We start from the raw sequence: 22,633 nt of genomic DNA, 5'->3' as shown, positions 1-22,633 counted from the left end.
AAAACGGCAGACCGAAAAACCCGCGTGTCCGGGTGTCCACGGCGGTGTAGTGGCCGAGGCTGGCAGGCGCTGGAGCCCGCGGGGGAAACGCCCAGTAGAGTGGAGCGCCTTGGGGACGCCGCGGTGCGTTGCCATGACAACAGGAGCGCCGGCGAGGCCCGCGGCAAAAGGAATCCAAACCAGCCTTAGCGTTTTAACACACACGCTGGAAAATCTGGTGAGAGGCCGGCCTACGGGGAGGAGGGGGGGGGGGGGCGGGGGGTCCGAAAGAGACTACAGACAGCGCGACATCAAGCCCCGACGGCGAATCTGCACGTGACGCTGCGGCCGCACAGCGCAACAGCGCGTGTAACGTCATCGTTCCGCGACACCGACACTGTAACAGGACGCCCGCCCGGAAGTGGGTTCTGGATAAGACAGTGGAAACGGCAGCCGGTTGCCGCAGACCACATCTGGGGAGGTCGCCCCTGGACTGTTTCACGACGTGACTTCTCGGTCTAGGAGTTCCGGGGCCTCGCCGTGAGGAAACGTCCCCAGCACCATGGGGGGCGGCGACCTGGTAAGTGAAGGAGGCCTGGGCGGGAGAGGCGGAGGCCGGAGACTTTAAGGCTGGGGACTGAAACTGGGGTGGGGGTGGAGGTTGTGGGTGGTAACCGCGTCGGCGCAACCCTGCTTTCGGGAGAAGGAGTCCATAGCCTTGGAGAGGGGACAGATCAGTAGGTCACGGGGGCACGGGCCGAGACTTCGGAAGGTGTGCCAAGTGTGTCGCCGACAGTGGCAGGCAGTGTTGAGTTTCTTGGTGGGGGCCCTGTCGTTTGGAAATTATGCAAAGGCTGGGACGGAGGAAGTGGTTGGAACTATAGCTAGGAAATGGAAACAGATGCGAAAGACTGTCCCATAGGTTTTGTTTTTATAACTGGTTTTGGGACATATCTCCTTTCCTCAGCTAGAGTTCAGTCATGTCCTGGGCTGGTTTGTGGACCATTCTGTTCTCCCCTGAGCCATGTCTGCGATTTATTTTAAACTTGAGGGCATCTTCTTCATGTTCACCTTTGTGCCTTCCACTCCTCCTTCAATGCTGCATTCTGATCTGTAGTGACAGCTTTTTTCTAAACTCATAGCACTGAATATAAATTATGTGGCAATTTCTCTTAAGCTGTACAGTTCAGCAATTTGGCCAGAACCACCTTCTTCCAGTGTTTTTATGCAAAAAAAAAAAACAAAAACAAAAACAAAAAACCAAAACCGACATAAAGGGAAAGAGGAGAGCACCTGCTATATGTTCTCTAGACCTTTTAGAAAACATGGAGTTGTTCCTATGGCCACATACTTGGAAATCTACCAGAAAGGTGATCTTATGGACTTCAAGAGAATAATCACTGTTCAAAAAGGAATGCCTCATAAATGTCACCATGGCAAAATGGAAACAGTTTATGGTGTTACTCACTGTGCAATGAGGATAGGTAAAAACAAGCAAGGGCAAGATTCTTGTCAGGAAAATTAATGTTGGTATTGCATATTAAGCCCTCTAAGAGCCAAGATACATGTGAGGGAAAATGACCAGAAAAAGAGGGCAACCAAGGAGAAAGGTACTTGGATTCATCTGAAGTGCCAGCCTGCCCCACCCAGAGAAGCACACTTAGTGAGAACAACTGAAAGAAGCATGTGCTCCTGGAACCTATACCTTAGGAATTCATGGCATGATTAATATAAACAAAACAAAACAAAATTCCAACCACCTCTGAACAGTAAACAAACAAAAACTATATTGTTCATTTGTAGGAGGCTAAGATTTTAAATAGGACAAATGTACCCATAAAAGGATAATACAAGATTAGAAAATACTAACCTCTCAAAAGTATAACTAATGGAATAAGAAAATAGATCAGTTTAGGCATCTGTCCAATAGAAGTATTAGTTTGTCTGTATTACCAGTTAGAATGGGAGTCAAAAATGTGCCACTAAGCGTGGTTTAACTTAATGTATTCTTTAGGTAACTCTGTCTAGGAATAGAGAGCTCTAGTCCAAAGTTTTTCAACTTCGCTATTATTTTGGGGTTAATTTTTTTATCTGTGGGTAGAGGGATGTTCTGTGCATTGTAGGATATTTAGCAGCATCTTTGGCCTCTGGCCGCTAGATACCTGTAGAACTCTCCTCCCCCATTTGTGACACCCCAAAATGTCTCCAGACATTGTCATATGTTTTCTGGGAGGCAAAATCATCTGTATTAAAGAGGGAGAGGAGTGACCAGTAGAATAAAGTGAGGGGGTTGGGGCAAGTGAAAGGAAGGAAGGATGAATAGATTGAATAACCTGAAGATGGGAAATGGAGGACCAGGAGTGACAGAGAAAAGGAAGAAAGGGAGCCTTCATTTTAATATCTTTCACACGTCAGGTACCTTGTGGAACTGCCTCTCATTCTTTTTTTTTTTTTTTAAGATTTATTTATTTATGCATACTAGAAGTGGGGTACAGGCCAGAGGTGGAAGGGGGTGAGAGGATTCATCAGACATAGAGTGGGGAGCAGAACAGGCGGATTGACTGAAATACACTGCTGAGGGGAGCAGTGGGCAAGACAGGAGAGGTCTGCTGCACCATGTGGGTCAGCTCCCTGGCTGGGGCTCAAACTGGCATTGCAATGGCTGTGGATAGCTTCATAGTGCTGAGACTTAACCCCTTGCACCACCAGGGAGGCCCCTACCTTTCATTCTTAACTGGTCTGCAGGACTTCCGTCTCCAATCTTGGTGCTCTCTGATCCATTCTCCACAGGATAGCTTGTTAGGTCTCTTACCTGCATGTGACTATTCAGTGTTTCCCACTGTCAGCGGGATAAAGTTCAACTCCTTAATGTGGTTTATAAGACCCTAATCTGTTTCTTTCTTAGTTGGCTTCATCTTGAGAACCCTGACTGTCTCCAGCCATACCAAACTCATTTATAATTAGATGTCACTTCCTCCAGGAAGCCTTCCCTGATTGGGAAGCTGAGCCAAAGCAGTGACTCATGGGGAGGAGGGAGAAAAGAAGGATTCCTTGAGGGTGAGGGGAGATCAAAACCAAAGAGAGATTCTTGAGAAGGAAGATTGGAAGGTGCGAGGTGGGGTTGGGAACCACACATATGTAACAGGTTAAGTGACTCAGGAAAAGACAGTTGAGTTCATAAGATGAATATCCAGTGCCAAAGGCACTCAAGCTCTGTTCTCCTGTATTGTTATCCACAACCCCACTCAGGTATAGCTAATGAAAGTCAGATTCACGTGCATTTCTGATTAGAGGTGTTTGAAGGGCCTGTTCTAACTTGAAGCTTTATATACTTGAACAAAACCCCTCTGATGGGTCTCCTTGGTGGCACAGGGGTTAAAGTCTCAGCGCTATCAAGCTATCGCCAGCTGTTTAGGTGTGAGTTCCTTCCCCGGCCAGGGCACTAACCCACAAGGCACAGTAGACCTCTTCTGTTTTGCCTGCTGCTCCCCTCAGCAGTGTATTTCAGTAGATCCACCTGTTCTGCTCCCCACTCTTGTCTGGTGAATCCTCTCACCCCCTGCACCTCTGGCCTAGACTCCAGTTCTTGTGTGTATAAATAAATAAAATAAATCTTCAGAACCCTTCCAGATGTGTGGGAGAGTGTTGGGTGCCTCCTTTGCCATTATTAAAGATGTCTTGGTCTTACATGCCTGCCTTGGCATGAATATGGCGTGAGTGGGGAGTGAGGCCAGGCCAGGCAAGATATAACTCACCATTCTCTTACTCCCGGAATTGTTTTTTCCTTCCTTTCACTTACCACAGAATCTGAAGAAGAGCTGGCACCCACAGACTCTCCGCAATGTGGAGAAAGTGTGGAAAGCTGAGCAAAAGCATGAGGCGGAGCGGAAGAAGATTGAGGAACTTCAGCGGGAGCTGCGGGAGGAGAGGGCCCGGGAAGAGATGCAGCGTTATGCAGAGGATGTCGGGGCTGTCAAGTAAGTGAGGAGCTGAGGGTGCAGTGGACTGGGGTTGGGAGGGTGGGTCCTGCTGTGTAGGTAATTGCAGGACCGGCCTGGTGGTGCATCATCCAGTTGCTGCATAGAAACTCATTGCAAGCTTGGTTTCAGAGTCAGCCTGACCTAGGAGTTTAGGGCTGGCTTTGTACCCCCTAGCCTAGCCATGTGTCTAGGAGCAAGTTTGAGTGCCTTGGTTACTTCCTTAGAACCGGGGAGTGAGAATACCTGATTCCTTACGGTCAAGTGTAGGCAGGTGACTAACAGAACTGTGACTGAGGAAGATTGCCCTTATCCTGCCTCTCAGCATGTGTGGTGCCCCCTGTCCTGTTTTATGTCCTCATTTTAGGGGCATTGAATTCCCATAGAAGAAAGCGGTGGAACAGTCCCACTTAATTTTACCCTACTTCGGTTTCCTCTTGTGTAATATAGGAGAGGAATAGCAGGTCGTAATAACCCTACCCATCTGGTAAAAGGAGGTGGGGGTAAATATGTTTTGAGAAAAATAAATAATATGAAAAATGCAGTATGTTCTGAATCAGAATTGAATAAAAACCATAGATAGACTCAGGGCCTTCCCGGTGGCGCAGCGGTTGAGCACTGGGTTGCGAAGCTGCCCGCGGCCTCTGCAGCGCCGGTTCGATCCCCAGCTGCTCCCCGGCCACTGGAGGAGGGTCCCACATGGCACGCAGACCTCTCCTGCCGCCCGCTGCTCCCCTCAGCAGTGTACTTTAGTCCTTCTGCCTGCTCTGCTCCCCGCTCTGGCTCTGGTGAATTCTCTCACCCTCCCGCGCTTCTGACTGTACCCAGTGCATGTATAAACAAAACAAACAAACAAACAAACAAACAAACAAACAAATAAATAAATAAAACATGCCTCTATTAAAAAAAAAAAATTAAAAAAAAAACAAAACAAACCATAGATAGACTCAAATGAGAAATCTGTACTGTCATACTATCATTCCTAGTGCACGTGGCAGAACAGGTTGATTGACTGAAATACACTGCTGAGGGGAGCAGCGGGCAAGTCAGGAGAGGTCTGCTGCACCATGTGGGTAGCTCCCTGGCTGGCCAGGGATCGAACAAGTGCTGCAGTGGCTGCGGATAGTTGTGTCTTTTTTTTTTTTTTTTAAAGATTTATTTATTTATTCATACAAGCACTGGGTACAGTCAGAAGCATAGGAGGGTGAGAGAATTCACCAGAACCAGAGCAGGGAGCAGAATAGACAGACTGACTGAAATACACTGCTGAGGGGAGCAATGGGCGCGGCAGGAGAGGTGTGTGTGCCATATGGGACCCTCGCGGGGGGCCAGGGATCGAACCGGTACTGCAGAGGCTGCAGGCAGCTTTGCAGCCCAGCGCTCAACCACTGCACCACCAGGGGAGGCCCTCATAGGTTGCATCTTAACCCCTTGCACCACCAGGGAGGCCCTATTTGAGGTTTTTTTTTTTTTTTTTTTTAAGATTTATTTATTTATTTGTTTGTTTGTTTGTTTATTTATTTATTTATACAACACTGGGTACAGTCAGAAGCGCGGGAGGGTGAGAGAATTCACCAGAGCCAGAGTGAGGAGCAGAGCAGGCAGAGGGACCGAAGTACGCTGCTGAGGGGAGCAGCGGGCGGCAGGAGAGGTCTGTGCGCCATGTGGGACCCTCCTCTGGTGGCCGGGGAGCAGCTGGGGATCGAACCTGGCTGGGGATCGAACCTGCGCTGCAGAGGCTGCGGGCAGCTTTGCAACCCAGCGCTCAACCGCTGTGCCACCGGGGAGGCCCCCTATTTGAGTTCTTTTAAGATTAGCTAGCGCCATGAAAGTACTACTTTATAGGAGCTTCTGTATTCTTTTTTCATATCCTTTTTTCTGTATTTAATCTAGTTGTCCTGCCATGGAAACATTTTGCTCCTTAGCCTATAGCCTGGTCTTCCTACCTCTTCATATTATCTCTTCTCTTTTCTATACTTACTTTGCTTCTTCTCTTTCATCTCTTTACTGTTTATAGTCTCCGTGGCTCACTGCTCTCCCTCTGGTCTCTCTCAAATCTTTAAGAATCTTTGAATCCTCAAGTCCTACTAACCTACTCCTTCCACTCTCCTATCACTGTACATTCATCTGCCTACTTTGAGTGTCCCAGAGTCATCTCAACAGAAGACTAATTCACATCCACACGGTTTCATCATTTGTTGACAGGTGTGCCTTGTCCAGTAGCCTGTGAGCAGCTTGGCTGCCTGAATTTTTTTTCATCCTTCTGGCCTTACTCATTAGTCTGGCACACAGGAAGTATGCTGTGTAAATGCTGACAAGTGAACGAATAACTAGCCCCACATTCTCTGTGCTTGCTAGTGTTAAGAATGCACAGGCATCATCCCTGTCACCTTTGACATCTCCTTTTAAAATCCCTCTGTCACTAATACCTGCTTTTCTTTTAAAAAGTGCTGCCTAGCTCAAGGTCCATTGCCCATTCATTGTCAAAGACTGAACACATTAGGCAACTGTTTAGAACTCACAGGTGAGTAAACTGTGATCCCTGCTCTCAAGGAGTTTTAAAAAACCTGGTGGGGGAGAGACAAACACCAACATAGGTAATAAAGAGACCAGTGAGTGTTTTTTGTCCCTCCCCTGTGTCTTGGATTCTTAATTCATTGACTTATTTAATTTCCAGCAACCCTGTGAGGTAAGTACTGATTTATCCCCATTTTACAGGTAAGGACACCAAGTCTCAGAGAAGTTGTCAGGCTTCAGAGCCAGTCTTCAAATGCATGTTACCTGATACCAGAGCTAGTGCTCTTAACCATTATGTCTTATTTATTTATTTTTTTTAGTATATGTGCTGCCGAAGTGAGCACCATTATGTCTTATTTTTAATTTTTTTAAAAGATTTTTTTTTTATTTATGCATCCAAGAACTGGGATATAGGCTAGAGGTGTGTATGTGTGGGGGTGGGGGTGAGAGGATTCACCAGAGACAGAGTGGGGAGCAGAATAGGCAGACTGACTGAAATACACTGCTGAGGCAAGCAGTGGGTGAGACAGGAGAGGTCTGCTGTACCATATGGGTCAGCTCCCTGGCTGGGGATCGAATTCAGGTGTGTGTGTGTGTGTGTGTGTGTGTGTGTGTGTGTGTGTAATAAGTGCTTAGAAGATGAAGAACTGAAGGACAAATAATAGTGAAACAAGACAGTCATTTTCTTGGGGATTTTTTTGCCTGGTTTTCGGTATCCTGTTATTCAAACAATAAGAAAATCTGAAGGTGGAGAGAATAACTGATTGCAAAAGGCCATAGGCCTTAAAGTTTTAAGGAACTCAGAGCAGGACTATCAGTGGTGAGTAAAATATTCTGGGGATCACCTGTTATCTTTTCATACATCCTCTCCCCCATATTCTTCTATTTATTTATTTATTTTTTTTAAAAGATTTATTTATATACGTATACAAGAACTGGAGTACAGACCAGAGGTATGGAAGAAGGCTGAGCGGAAGGCCTTCTTTCAGAGACAGAGTGGGGAACAGAACAGGCAGATTGACTGAAATACACTGCTGAGGGAGCAGCGGGTGAGTCAGGACAGGTCTGCTGCGCCATGTGGGTAGCTCCGTGGCTGGAGATTGACTCATGCTACAGTGGCTGGTGATAGCTTTATAGGTTGTGTCTTAATCCCTTGCGCCATCAGGGAGGCCCTATTTATTTTTTTAAGATTTATTTTTATTTATGCATACAAGAGTTGGGGTATAGGCCAGAGGTGGAGGGGGATGAGAGGATTCACCAGAGACAGAGTGGGGAGCAGGACAGGGAGATGACAGGACACTGCTGAGCGGAGCAGTGGGCAAGACAGGAGAGGTCTGCTGCACCTTGTAGGTTAGTTCCCTGGCTGGGGATTGAACTCATGCTGTAGTGGCTGGTGATAGCTTGATAGTGCTGAGACTTTAACCCCTGCACCACCAGGGGGGCCTCCCTATCTTCTTTTAAATAGAAAACAGTGCTAAATGTCTCTTCATAGCCGATTTGACCATAGTTGTCCCATCTATGGTTTAAAAATAGACTTTATCTCGGTCTTCTAAAATCCTTCTTGAACTATAGCTCATTCTGTTAAAGAAATCCTGGGAAGGAAGTCCAATTAATATTGTCAATAGTCTCCAAAAGATGGAGGTGGTAAGTGGGTTGAAGGAAACTGGGAGGGGACCCCAGCAAACCTAGGTCTACATGCAATGCAAACCTAGAACTGCACAGAGGCACATCTTGTTAACAGGATTCCAGTTCCTCTGGTTAACCTTAGAGAATGCCACCCAGGACGGCCAATAGCCATAGCCACTGCTTCCTTTCTCACTGCCATTGTGGCTCCTGTTAAAGCAGCACTTGTAATGGAGCTCCAGGGGTCCTCCTTCCCTTGAACTTGAACTGTACTGCTGTCGGTTGTGGCAGACAGAATTCCCCAAACTACAAAGCTGCTTCTCAACTTTGTAGTTGGCCTGCTTTTAATGGCTATGGTCTTGGATTTATTCTTACAGCTACAGTCCTTAAGCTACAGCCCCGTGCGTGGGCAGAACATAGCACCCCAGGTGGTACCAGGAAGAAGTGGTGCTTGCTGGCAGGGAGCTCACCACGGAGAGAGACTATGCACACATCTCAAGCAAATTATGGGGAAAAACTTAGGGCATGACTCTGCTCAGGGCTTCTCTAGTCTTGTTACAAAGTTTGTGTATTATGCTTATATTTTGAGAACAATTGGAAATAAGCTCATTCTGGATCATTCCATCACCAAGAACAATCTCAGTGACATGAAGAGTGTCTGTACTATTTTGAGGATCATTGTCCCATGAGCACCAGGCATACTACATTTGAGAGGAAAATGGGAAAGACCAGAGATAACTCAATAAGTAAATTAATGCTTTAAGCCAGACTACATCACAATATTATGCCAAACACTTCCCTGTGGTTCTGAGAGAATAAAATAGTGACAAAACTGAATCCTCACACAACAAAAAACCTGAGTTCCACAGAGCGTGTGGTCAAGCAGCCACCAGCACATTCACACTGCAAGCAACAAAGCAGTTTCATAAAACAGTATTATCTATAACATTCAATTCAATGTTTTTTCTTAAAAGATTTATTTATACAAGAACCGGGGTACAGGCCAGATGCGAGGGAGAGTGAGAGGATTCATCAGAGACTGAGCGGGGAACATAACAGGCAGACTGACGAAATACACTGCTGAGGGGAGCAGTGGGTGAGACAGGAGAGGTCTGCTGCGCCATGTGGGAATCTCCATGGCCGGTTGGGATTGAACCCACACTGCAGAGGCCTTGGACAGCTTCCAAGTGCAGCGCTCAACCGCCTGCGCCACTGGGGAGGTCCTCAATTCAATGGCTTTTTTGGTTTTAGTTTGTGTTTTTAAGATTATATATACCATCCATTAGCATAAATATTTTCCTAGTATCATCGTGGATATTTTATTATTTCATTTATTTATTTAAAAGATTCATTTATTTATTTTAAATTGAAGTCTTCAGGGAGTAGACTTCTTTTTTTTCTTTTCTTTTTTTTTTTTTTTAAGATTCATTTATTTATTTATGCAAGCAGTGGGTACAGTCAGAAGCGCGGGAGGGTGAGAGAATTCACCAGAGCCAGAGCGGGGAGCAGAGCAGGCAGAAGGACCGAAGTACACTGCTGAGGGGAGCAGCGGGCGGCAGGAGAGGTCTGTGCACCATGTGGGACCCTCCTCCGGTGGCTGAGGAGCAGCCGGGGAACGAACCAGCGCTGCAGAGGCTGCGGGCAGCTTCGCAACCCAGCACTCAACCGCTGCGCCACCGGGGAGGCCCAAAGATTGATTTATTTATACAAGCACTGGGTACAGTCAGAGGTGCAGGAGAGTGAGAGAATTCACCAGAGCCAGAGCGGAGAGTAGAACAGGCAGAATGACGAAGTACACTGCTGAATGGAGCAGTGGGCTGCAGGAGAGGTCTGCGCGCCATGTGGGACCCTCGCCCGGCGGCCGGGGATCGAACCGGCGCTGCAGAGGCTGCAGGCAGCTTCGCAACCCAGCGCTCAACTGCTGCGCCACCGGGGAGGCCCTCATCATGAATATTTTAAATAAGACTAACTTAAGCAATAATAGAAGGTCATAACCCTTTAGAATTATTTTTTCCTATTAAAACTATAGGTTTGAGAAACACAAATGAAGAATTGATTGTGAGCCACTGGGGTCAGACTCCACTCAGCTTGTCTGGTCTCACTCACACTGCTGGAGTCAAGGTGGAGGAGCATGAGGAGGAGCTGTGCCCTGGTGAATTGTGCAAGTCTGGGGTGGGATCTCTATGATGGGAACCACAGCCGTGGTGTCTTTCAAGCAATTAAAGGCTCACCATCCTCCAGTGACCCTTGTGTTTGGCTTCTCTGTGTAGGTCTGCAAAAGCATACATTTTCTTTTGTTATGTTTTTTTTCCCTTGAACTAGGAAAAAAGAAGAGAAATTGGACTGGATGTACCAGGGCCCTGGCGGGATGGTGAACCGGGACGAGTACTTGCTGGGGCGCCCCATCGACAAATATGTTTTTGAGAAGATGGAGGAGAAGGAGGCAGGCTGTTCTTCTGAGACAGGACTCCTCCCAGGCTCTATCTTTGCTCCATCGGGTGCCAATTCCCTTCTTGACATGGCCAGCAAAATCCGGGAGGACCCTCTCTTCATCATCAGGTACTAATGGGAGGGGGCTTAGTTACAGAGATGCGATAGCTGTTGCTAAGGCCCTTGATTCTTTCACTTCATAGTTCCTTTCCCTTGTTTTTTGTCTGCCGTGTGAAAGGATCTGTCTGCATTTGGACTTCCAAATGCAGGGGAGGGCTCCATGAAGGGTGCCTGATCTAGGCCTTGTGGGAAGAGATCGACAGATGCGCTGGGTCAGATCAGGTGTATTCATTTACCTTTGGTCCTAAAATGAAAACAGGAGGTGGAAGCAAGTGAGAGAGTCTGGTAGTTTCTTAGAAATGTGGAGTTATATGTAGAGATGTCTCAGTGAATGAACAGACCTTCATCCTTTTTTTTTTTCCGATAGCAGAATCCTTTTAAAGGGAAGCCCTAATATGTAATAAATCAAAGTGGAACTGCATTTTGGGTGCTAAAAGAGATCTGTCTGTGGCTTTTGTTTTGTCTTTTTTATCTAATTTGCATTATTTTATTTAAAATGTGAAAGGTTGAACATTGAAAAATGCTCATTTGTTATTTACATTTCTTCTTTTGAAAATTCTTTTAAAGTTAGGACTAGCTATGTATATGTAAATATTTGCTCCCATTTTGTTAGCTTTTTGTTTGTTAGCTTCTTAAAGAGTGGTAAAATATAATAACACAAAATTGACCATCTCAGCCATTTTTAATTGTGTAGTTCAGGGGCTTTAATACCTTCACATTTTGCTGTGGCCCTCGCCACCATGTGTATCTTCAGAACTTTTTCATAATCTTGGACGGAAACCCTAGACTCATGCGGCAGTGACGCCTTCTTACTCCCTACCCCCAAGCCCTGGCAACCTCCATTCAACTTTCCGTCTCAGAGAGTTTGGCTATTCCAATTACTTCCGATTAGCGGAGTCACATCGTATTTGTTTTTAGTGACTGGCTTATTTCAGGCAGCATAATGTCTTCAAGTTTCATCCCTGTTGTAGCCTATGTTGAATTTTCTTCTTTTAAAAGTTGTGGTAAGACACATAACTTAAAATGTACTGGCTTAACCATTTCAGATGTACTGTTTAGTAATAAGTATATGTACATTGTTGTTCAACTAACCTCCAGAGGTTTTTCATCTTGCAAAACTAAAACTCTATAACCATTAAACAACAGCTCTTCATTTTCCCTCCCCCCTGAACCCCACCATTTGACATTCCATTTCTTTTTTTAATTTTTTTAAAGATTTATTTATTTATGCATGCAAGAGCTGGGGTACAGGCCAGAGGTGCAGGGGGGTGAGAGGAGTCACCAGAGACAGAGTGGGGAATAGAATAGGCAGACTGACTGAAATACACTGCTGAGGGGAGCACTGGGTGAGACAGAAGAGGTCTGCTGCACTGTGTAGGTTAGCTCCCTGGCTGGGGATTGAACTCAGGACGCAGCAGTGATAGCTCCATAACACTCAGACCTAACTCCTGTGCCACCAGGGAGGCCCCTTGACCCATTTCTATGAGTTTGACAACTCTAGGAACCTGATATAAGTGAAATCGTACTGTGATTGGCTGACATCACTTAGCATAACATTCTCAAGGCTCATCCATGTTGTAGCAGATATCAGCATTTCCTTCCTTCCAAACTGAATAATATTCCATTGTGCATATATACCACATTTTGTTTATTCCTTCATCTGTCAATGGACATTTGGGTAAGTTCCACCTTTTGGCCATTGTGAATGATGCTGTGAATGTTGGTCTCCTATTTGGTCCCTAACCTGTTTCCAAATTTTCATTGTAATAAGAACAATTTTGTAGTGACCTTCCTTGGTTATTACCTTACAGTAACATGTTCTGAAGGAAGAATTTGTAAGATTAAAGAGTATGTGCAGATTGTCTTAAGTTTTGCCAAATTGTCATCCAAGAAGTTTGGCTAGTTTACTCTTCTATGAACAATATATGAGAGTAAAGCATCTTGAAAGGAGGAATCCATTCTCTGTTTCCCAGGAGCTTGTCATGCTAAACAGTGGCAGTAGGACTGATACGTTGCAGCTGGTAGTTACAAAGCAACCACTTCATTCACTGGATGACACCCATGTCCTTCACTGGTTGGAAAGCCCTGGACATGAAGCCTAATGACAATTAGACGCCCTCACTCACTTCCTTGCACCATAGGGAACTGGTGTGGACTTTACCACAGTGTTCAATCCCTTGTGCAGATTTGGGGATGATTTCTAGCTTCCAGACCATTATGTAGACTTCAAGATAGATCCTGTCCAGCCTATCTGTTCTGCGATAACAATTGCTACATAGAATTGTGGAGAGTAGACTGAATGACTTACTCTCCTTTCCAAAAGAAATGGTCATGATTTTTGTACTTTCTTCTCTTTCTGTAGGAAGAAAGAAGAGGAGAAAAAAAGAGAGGTATTGAATAATCCTGTGAAAATGAAGAAAATCAAAGAATTGGTAAGTGCTATCTCAAATAAACACCAAGAGTATCTTTTAACTACTCACGATGAGGATGTCTCTCTATTTACTTTTTTTTTTTTTTTAAAGATACATATATTTATTTATACAAGCACTGGGTACAGTCAGAAGCACGGGAGGGTGAGAGAATTCACCAGAGTCAGAGCAGGGAGCAGAGCAGGCAGAAGGACCGAAGTACACTGCTGAGGGGAGCAGCGGGCGGCAGGAGAGGTCTGTGCGCCATGTGGGACCCTCCTCCGGTGGCTGGGGAGCAGCTGGGGATCGAACCTGCGCTGCAGAGGCTGCGGGCAGCTTCGCAACCCAGCGCTCAACCGCTGCGCCACCTGGGAGGCCCTCTCCATTTACTCTTATGAGAAGGAAAACAGAATGGCCTTTAAAATTGTTGTTTCTTAGAGACCTTCTCTGGTGATTTTAGCAATCTTAGTTTATCCAGCTTAATTAAACTTGATTTCCTCTTTCATGTCTTTTGATTAATATACCATGTGATACCATTTTTCCAGAAAAAGAGGGTAAGGTCTATGTCTGTGGACAGACATATGGACAGATTATGATGAGACAGCGTGTTTAGGAGATCGGGGGCATGAGGCCCACTCATCATTCACATGATATATATGATTGTTTCTGGGGTCACTTGGAAGGGAAAACAAGAGATTAATTTTGCAGTGTCCTCTGTTTGCTTTCAGCATAGTTGGAGTTCTTTTGACCTAGAATGAAAATACTAGGCGGTGGTTCTGGGGACCATTAAAAAAACAAATTCCTATTCCCGTCCACCAGCGCTTTTTTTTTTTTTTAAAGATTTATTTATACAAGAACTGGAGTACAGGCCAGATGTGCGGGAGGGTGAGAGGATCCACCAGAGACAAAGCAGGAAACAGAACAGGCAGACTGACTGAAATACACTGCTGCGGGGAGCAGCGGGCAAGACAGGAGATGTCTGCTGTGCCATGTCAGTTTCTCTGCGGCCGGCTGGGATTGAACCCTCACTGCAGAGGCTGCTAACGGCTTCACAGCGCTGCGCTCAACAGCCTGTGCCACCAGGGAGGCCCCCACCAGCGCTTCTGTTCAGTAGTGTAGGGGGTGTTTGTGTATAGCCACAGTGAAGACCCCCTCCCCCCACTCTTGTTGATGGGGAACCTCTGACAATGTCCTGGACCCCCATAGACCTAGGGGCATGGAGTTAGGTAATTGGTACTTGTCTTAGTCCCCTCAGAGAGACTGACAGGGGTCTCAGTAATCTTGCTTGATTATGTTCTGGGCATTTTCTAGTTGCAAATGAGTCTGGAAAAAAAGGAGAAAAAGAAAAAGAAGGAGAAGAAAAAGAAGCACAAGAAACACAAGCACAGAAGCTCAAGTAGCGATCGGTGCAGCAGCGAGGATGAGCGTAGCCGGGGGAGGTGAGGATGTTGGGCTGGGCCTCCCTCATCATTGATTCACTCATTCAATCACTCCACAGGTATTAACCTAGCACCAGCCAGGCACTGCCAGGTACTGGGGTTTCAGTGGTGATGAACCCTTGGATATGGGCTCTGTGCTCACAGCCTGCCATCTAGCACTGGAGTTCCTTGGAGATCTTAGCATGACTCCTGAGAGAGTGGACCGTGGCGTCATAGGTCTTAGGTCACACATTCTAGCCGTGACTTTCATTTTAGCTTGTGATTCCTCCAAGACTGAAGTGGGTTTTCTGTAGACTTTTTTTTTTTTTAATGGATTATTGGGCCCACCTGGGCCCATTCTGTGTGTCTTCTCTGTGGGAGCAGTCGGCGCTGTTGCTGCTGACTCACTATTAGTCCCTGGAATAGCAGCACGAGGTGAGAGGAGAATGTGTTCAGGCGTTGGGGCTGCAAAGCTAGGCCCACGAATTTTCACGGGAAAAACATGACTCTGCTGATGCCTTCTTCCAGCAAAGACAGTCCAAATAGAGAAACACACTCCCAAGTAGTGGCTGGGAGGTGGGGAAGGCCACATTTGAAGCAGGAAGCACATTTCCTCATAAGAGATTTAACATGGACTGTCAGGCATTTTCCATGTCAATGATTGTGTGTTTTAACCTCTTAGATCTCAAAAGAAGATGGCAAATTCTTGTCCTGTTTTGTCCAAAGTCCCTGGATATGGCTTACAGGTAAGATAGAGGCTTCTCAAAAGGAGAGACTGTGGGAAATGGAATATGTCAACCTGACAGCCTTTTGAATAGAGAACATTTTTAGCAGCCAATCAAGCATCATGTGGGAAGAAGAGTTTGGGTGACAAAGACTGGGGCTGCTGGGGAACAGGCCCATTCCTTATCTCTGAGCTTCTGACCATGGCAGAAGGCCCTCTGAGCAGAGAGGCCAAACCACCAGTGGGGTATTTAGGCTTTCTGCTCATCCCTCTGTAGGTGATTTTTAGGAAGTGGATGCATTTTAAGTATACATTTTAAGTATACTTGGCAAATGTATGTCCCCCTATCTTCCCCTTGGTGCTTTTAACCCTCGGTCATGTCCTCTATGAGCTGCTTCTTCTCCTCCTTAGACTGTAAATGAAGAGCCAACCAGCTGGGAGGGTGGAGGGGAGCTCATTCCTTTAGGGGGTAACTGAGATAACTTTCCTAAGTTTGGTTCTCTGTGATCCAATGGGATTGGTATCCTCACTGGGCTCCTTCTGCCTCATAATATTTTTCTTTTTTTTTTTTTTAAGATTTATTTTATTTATACAAGAACCGGGGTATAGGCCAGATGTGCAGGAGGGTGAGAGGATTCACCAGAAACAGAGCGGGGAATAGAACAGGCAGACTGACGAAATACACTGCTGAAGGGAGCAGTGGGCAAGACAGGAAAGGTCTGCTCACCATGTGGGTTGCTCCGAGGCTGGCGGGGATTGAGCTGGCACTGCAGAGGCTGTGGACAGCTTCACAGCGCTGTGCTCAACTGCCTGCTCCACCAGGGAGGCCCCGGCTTCATAGTATTTTCCTGAATTTCTGGATTTTCCTCTGAACAGCTTTTCTCCCTTTCCTTGATGGTACAGATCAGGGACTCTGACCATAGCCAAAGACTGCAGGGTCCTCTGACGGCTCAACAAAAGGGAGTACACAGGTTGAAGAACCATTCCAGATCCAGAAGCTCCTCCCACTCACCTCCCAGACATGCCAGCAAGAAGAGTACCAGAGAAGCAGGGTCTCGGGACAGGAGGTCGCGTTCCCTGGGCAGAAGGTCACACTCCCCAAGGCCAAGCAAACAGTGAGTGTGGGAATTCATGTGGAATTCAGTGAGTGTGGGAATTCACTCAAACCTGTGAGTGTGGAGCTGGTCAGAGCAGGTACTTGCTTTTGTCTGTCTTTGCTTTGTTACTGCCATCACATCATTTTCCTCCACCTACCTCAAAGTGAAGCTTACCCTGGAACTCCTTTTTAATATATGAGGAGTCTTGGAATGAATTTCATATCAAATCTTGAAATCTTGGTGTCCTTATGCCTTCGTTTTTCTTCCACTTCTGCCCTCTTTCCTCTCAATGTGGTATATAATTCTTTTTTTTTTTTTTTTTTTTTTAATTTATACAAGCACTGGGCACAGTCAGAAGCACGGGAGGGTGAGAGAATTCGCCAGAGCAGGGAACAGGACAGGCAGACTGAGGAAATACACTGTGGAGGGGAGCAGCGGGCGAGACAGGAGAGGTCTGTTGTGCCATGTGGGACCCTCGCTGGTGGCCGGGAACCGGCACTGCAGAGGCTGCAGGCAGCCTCACAGCCCAGTGCTCAACCGCTGCGCCACCAGGGGAGGCCCAATGTGGGATATAATTCTAAAACTGTTAACTGGTCTTCTGTTTGAGGGATATACTAAACGTCTCTGCCCCCTGTGTCTGTTACAGGCACAATTCTAAGGTAACAAGGAGAGACAGAGACCGAACTAAGAGCCCATCGCCTAAAAAAGAGGTTTACCAAAGGCGGCATGCTCCTGGGTATACCAGGTGAGTCAAGAGCCCAGGCTGCCTGAGCCCTGGAGGGGTTCAAGCCAGGGCAGGTGGAGAATCTCTCACCTTTTATTTATCATGTCCAAAATGAGGTACATCGAGAGGACAAAGTAAATCGTTTTCATTTAATGAACAATTTGATTAAAAATACTCTCAACATCTGTCAGCCTGATACTTCCCAGAGAGATTCCACAGAGAAGCTTTTCTTAAGAGAGTGTTCCTTTCCTGATGCATCAGCTGAAAGGCAGGATGTTCTCTCTGAGGCAGACACCCATTGTCAGGTGGACTCTGTTTGAGTTGGTTGTGGGGTGGTCAGATAGAATTGGGAGTGCACCTGCGGGACCTGAGGGGAGTTGCCTGTGCCCATGAAAGGCTGTCCCTCAGGATTTTGGTTGCTTAGTAGAAGTTTACAGGAGATGAGTGACTTTTATGAACATCCTTTTCCTGACCAAGCAAAGTGGCTGCACATTAGAATCACTTGGGAAGCTTAAATGAAAAACTTCGCATTACCCAGCTACCCCTCGGTATGTTCCCCATTACCCAGCTATCTCCAGCCCTGTTAGAACATAATCTCTGGGGGTGGGCCCAGACATTAGTACTTTTAAGCTCCCAGTGACTCCTGGTGCAGCCACTGCTGAGAACCACTGGCAATCTGTAACCACCTCTTTTTTTTCACTGTGTTGTTAGAAGAGAGGTGGTGGACCCTAAGATTCCTTTTTACTCTGAATTCTTCATCTCTGCGTTTCCAGGAAACAGAATCTTTTTTTAAAAGGTTTAATTATTTTGGCTGGCAGCTTTCCAAAGCATAGTTCTCTGCCTTCCCAGAGAATATTACTTACAACTTCATGTTTTACTGGTGACACTGGGTCGGTGCGTCAGCTGCGCTGTGATTCCTGCTCCTCTCTGGCGTGGATGCTCATGAGCTGTGTGCTTTTTCATATATTTTAAGGTTCCTGGTCAGCACATGACTCTGCTTTTCCAGATCTTGCTTTGTGTTTCAGTCTCTTACCATCTGCCATCACTTGAATTTATCTTGTCCGCTTCTCTCATCTCCCTTTTATGTTTTGTTGAGTTTTGTGATTTCAAATGAGCTCAAGTTCCCAAGACCTCTCTCTCCCAGGAATAAAAGCCCAGAATCTTTAATGTATGGATTTTGTGCATATGTATGGGCAGAGCTTGTCTACTGGTGGGAAACTGGATTTCAACTGGTTTTTAGCTAGGAACAATCTTAGATCATTATCTTTGGTTCTCTTGTCAGGGCCTATTAGATTGCTCTGGAGAAGTATCCTCTGGTTGACTGACCAAGTGCTATAGTCTGGCTCCTGGCCTTCTGGGAGACACAGATCCCAGTGGGGGCTGAGAGTCTCAGTGTTAAGTCTGTGGACTTCAGCTTTATTGCTGGTTTGCCCTGGTAGCCCAGCCAGCTTCCTCTGCCATGCCTGATGCCTCTGCATCTTATCTTCAGAAATCACCAGAGGAGCCACTCTCTGAATGGTCTCCTGAAAATGTTTGGGATGGCAGTCACAGCTTCTCCAAGCTTGGTGTATGGATGGATATGTCTTAATTGCTCCTTACACAGGAGTGATTAGTCCTTTAAAGTAATCCCTTACTTTTCACCCTTTGCCTCACTGCAGTTCTCCAAAGTGCTTGGTGCCTGCACTTCCTGAGCCTTTCCTGGCAGTGTGAATCTGCTTGCTTCTGATCAATGTCAGGCTTAGGATTTAGTTTCTTCTAATCTGTTTAAGGCAGTTATCATTCCCTCCACTTTGATCTTCCAACGGTTTTTGACATCTCTTATCCAGTGTTATCTTCTCCCCATTCTCTTTGAGGTTTTACAAATTTTGTATAGTGGAATTTTTGAAAGGGAGCCTGTCATTTCATTATAGATAACTGTCAAGTTTAAGTGTCTTAAGTTCTTAAGTTTGTTCCTCTCCCACTCCCTTATATTTTTGCTTTTAAAGGGGGATCTGTGCACACTCATTTGAGAAGCAGTAGATTTGGACATCTGACTTTGTTTACTAGTGCTTAAACTGGTTCATTACCTGTTCTTGCTCTAACTAATTTGCAACTAATTTGAAAAGTAGACCCACCTATTACTTTCTGAGGTTGAGTTGAATTCTTGTGACTTCTAGCTTCTAGTTTAGACCTAATACTCATGGTATACCCATGAATTTCTAAGAATCTCTAGTGGGTAGGTGGTATCAGTGACTTAGTAAATACCTTGGTTCTCTGTCTTAAAGTTGTTGTATAATAGGAATGTAATTGCTGTATATTTAGGCTCCTGATAAATTCTCAGTTTATTTCATATTTAATGTTACAGAATAATCACTCCAGAGATTATAGAGTGAGAATATGGGTTCTTCTCTAAAAGTTTTTGAAATTTGGATAAAACCACTTGACCATGGTGTGAGGAAGGAAGGAAAACGCACACCAAACTTATCACTTAGCTGGGCATTTCCACGGAAAGACAGCAGTGGACTGGAGAACTTGGCTTTCTCCCATAAAACAGTTTCTCACAGAGTAACATCCGGTGGTGTTTCTGGCTTTTGCTGGGAGGAAGTAGATTAATAAGATGACTTTGGTGTTCTACAGAAAACTCTCATCAGAGGAATTAGAGCGAAAGCGGCAAGAGATGATGGAAAATGCCAAGTGGCGGGAAGAAGAGAGACTGAACACCCTTAAGCGGCATGCTAAGGATGAAGAACGGGAGCAGAGGCTGGAAAAGCTGGACTCCCGGGATGGGAAGTTTATCCAGTGAGTACATCCTTCTGCGTCATTGTGTTCATGGGGTGGTCCCAAGGAGGCAGTAGCAACTGGATTCATTGTATTCTCTGTGTTCCTTTCTGTGCAGAGACAGGAAGCTCCACCCCCATACCACCTTTGTTATAACTCCCTGCATCTGGCCAGACAGTGGGATGATTCTGATTTGCAGGGAGGAGAAGGGAATGGTATTTTCATTGAACCCCCTTGGCCTTCCTTTTAAATAAGAACTCATAGTCCAGGAAGCCTATTTCCAATGAGGCTTTGACTTATTTCCAAAACAGATCATTTTTCCTTATGGACATTGGTTTGAAAATTCAGTTCTAGATAGTCACTTGAAAGTTATCTCTGAGGGCTTCAAATGCTTGTGTTTCTACAGCTGCTTTATGGCTGCAGCAGCCTGCCAGATAGTTGCCAGTTGATGAGTGTTGTTACTTATGTCTTCTCTCCTAGCCGCATGAAGCTGGAGAGCGCGTCTAAGTCCTCTCTGGAGGATCGAGTGAAGCGGAACATCTACTCTCTGCAGAGGACCTCAGTAGCTCTGGAAAAGAACTTCATGAAAAGATGAAAACCATCCCCTCTCTTGTGTTTTCCTGAATTTTCCAGGGAGGCTGCTGACCCCTTAAACATTCTCTTTATAAGAGTTCATATGACTTCTTCCACAGATGTCAAAGCACCACTGTTCAAAGTGACTCTCTTGATTCCTGAAGCAGCTGACTTCTTTTGAGACACAGTGTGACTTGCTTTATGGGAATCTCAGTAATTTTTTTCTGGGTGCACAGTGGGTCTTGACCTGTTTTTCAAAGAGTGGGCACTAGACCCTCTAGATGCGAGCTCGCATCCTGCTCTGGAAGGCTGCTGCTGTGGTTGTTATGCTTATTCTGTTATTTCCCTCCCATCAGGTGAACAGACTTACCCAGCTCCTCTGTATAGACCACACCTTGCAGAAACAGCTCTCTCCAGAGTCACCCAGATAGTGTTTGCTTGGGTAAATGAACATATATTCGGTAGATATGTGACAGAATGATGTCAGGTTAGGGTAGAGCCAAGGGAGTGACAGGGAATCTAGAAAAAATGCAAACAAGCCCTAAATGAACTGTTGAACTATTTGGACTATCCTTTGAGCTGTAAAAGTAAAAGCTGTAAAAGTGTGTGTATATATACAAATGTGTAATTTTTACATGCTTTTTAAAAAAAGTTAGCTTTGTGAAACTATCTTAATTGGTAAAGACTACTATGTAAGGAAGCCAGATTGTATCTTGTTATGGAGTAACAGTAAGGCAGGGCAAGTGAATCCAGCTAGCTTAGGAGGGACCTTTGTGTATTGATAGGATTCAGAGTAGCTCCCCTTTTATATGGCTTAGTCTCCAATGTGGGCAGCGTAGTGGTGGAGTCAAATGATTTTAAGAGTCATTATGCTCCCTAGCTCTTAAAATAAACAGAAGCTATTTATTTCTTGGCTGCCCTTTTATCATGTAGTAATCACATTATAATTCTAGATTTCCAGGAATTGTTTGCTACTATTTTTTGGTCAGGTATTAAAAAAACGCAAAAACTCCTGGGATCAATTTTCTGTCTATTCCTTCCCCTTCTCTGTTCTTTCCCCAGAAGCCCTCATTTGACTCTTAGCAGCAACTAGGCACTCTTGACACCCCCTTCCCTATCCTCCCCTCACACTCATTGGCTGGATTAGTTCCTTGCTCTGCTTCTTCTAAATCTTCTTAAAATGAATTTGGATTTTTATTTGTGAGCACTTAGGATGTCAGGCACGATAATGCCCAGTCCTTCCCTAGAAAGTAACACTTGTTATTCATTTCATCACCTCATCCCGATTCCCTATGCAAAGGTTAATTATGTCTTTCGTTTTATTACTTAGTAATAAAGGTTACATTTATTTTTGTAACTGTTTAAAGAGCTACCACGTGCCGAGTAAGGAATTTAGGAGTTGCCATACAGACCAATATTGATCCATAGTTGTGTTGAATAGAGGGAGATCCTTCGTCCCAGAGGAATCATGTAATAGTGGGTACAGTTTACTCAAAGATTTTACAAAGTAAACCAGCGAATAGGCGATTATGACTCTGCTGTAGGGTGGGTGCCTTAAGAGGCGGGCGACCTCTCAGCTCGACCCTCCGCGGGAGGCCGGCGGCAGGGGGGTGGGTGTAGGACCCATTCATAAAACCCGAGGCTCCAGGCTTGCTCCTCTCATTGGCCTGGGGGGAAGGGGGCGTGCCCCGCGGGTGGAGCGCGCCCGGGGCCCGAGGGAGTGGGAAGATCCACGCTCGGGTGGAGCGAGGGGGCGTTCCTCGGTTTTCCCGGCAGGACTTCCTTTTCCCCTTGCTGCGTTCCTCCTCTCTCCCCCGGGGTGGCGGATGGTACGTCCCTTCCTCCTCGGCTTCCCGCCCCACCTCCCCTCCGGAGCTGTGGGGCCGCCGCCATCTTGGCACGTCAGGCTGAGGGGAAAAGCCAAACCCTGCCTGGGGGGGGCCCCGACAGGGAGACCCTCCCGCGATAGGCAGCGAGACCTGCCGGCCTCCTCCCTTCCCGCTCGCGCGGGGCTCTGAGGCGCGCGGAGGTCGAGCCGCCTTCTGTCAGCCCGGGGGGGAGGGCGGGCGGGGCGGCCGCTGCCTCCCCGGGACGGGCCGAGCCCCCCAGACGGGGACGAGCGGGCCTGGAGGCGGCGGGGCGGTGCCGCCGGCCGGCTCCCCGGGGCGGGGCGGGCCGGGGGGGCGGAGCGTGGGGCGGACGAAACCACCCGGGCGGGGTGGGGAGGTAACGGGACGGGCGCGACCATGGCGCGGTGAGGGAGCGGGGGTGGGGATCCGTCCGGGG

The 22,633-nt window shown here is 46.4% G+C and overlaps 1 protein-coding gene across 1 annotated transcript; it reads left to right on the top strand.

Moving 5' to 3' along the window:
• Positions 1-376: 376 nt before the first annotated feature.
• On the top strand, positions 377-21,882 carry CWC25 (CWC25 spliceosome associated protein homolog). Its single transcript, XM_037493556.2, has 10 exons — positions 377-559; positions 3,784-3,956; positions 10,419-10,655; positions 13,009-13,078; positions 14,366-14,493; positions 15,155-15,218; positions 16,100-16,311; positions 16,940-17,038; positions 19,634-19,795; positions 20,255-21,882. The coding sequence occupies exons 1-10, from the start codon at positions 542-544 to the stop codon at positions 20,367-20,369; spliced, it is 1,278 nt and encodes a 425-aa protein (XP_037349453.1). The 5' UTR covers positions 377-541; the 3' UTR covers positions 20,370-21,882.
• Positions 21,883-22,633: the final 751 nt, after the last annotated feature.

The sequence above is a fragment of the Talpa occidentalis genome, unplaced genomic scaffold (genome assembly GCF_014898055.3).
Source record: "Talpa occidentalis isolate TD23 unplaced genomic scaffold, MPIMG_talOcc4v2.1 talOcc4.7, whole genome shotgun sequence".
Classification (NCBI taxonomy): Eukaryota; Metazoa; Chordata; class Mammalia; order Eulipotyphla; family Talpidae; genus Talpa; species Talpa occidentalis.
The sequence above is the reverse complement of the archived record's forward strand: the minus strand, read 5'-3'. Positions and strand labels throughout refer to the sequence as shown.

Excerpts from the sequence above, each read along its gene's own strand:
- CWC25 (XM_037493556.2), top strand. Across the intron at positions 15,219-16,099 it reads TCCCTGGATATGGCTTACAG|ATCAGGGACTCTGACCATAG; the intron begins GTAAGATAGAGG and ends TTGATGGTACAG. Across the intron at positions 16,312-16,939 it reads TCCCCAAGGCCAAGCAAACA|GCACAATTCTAAGGTAACAA; the intron begins GTGAGTGTGGGA and ends TGTCTGTTACAG.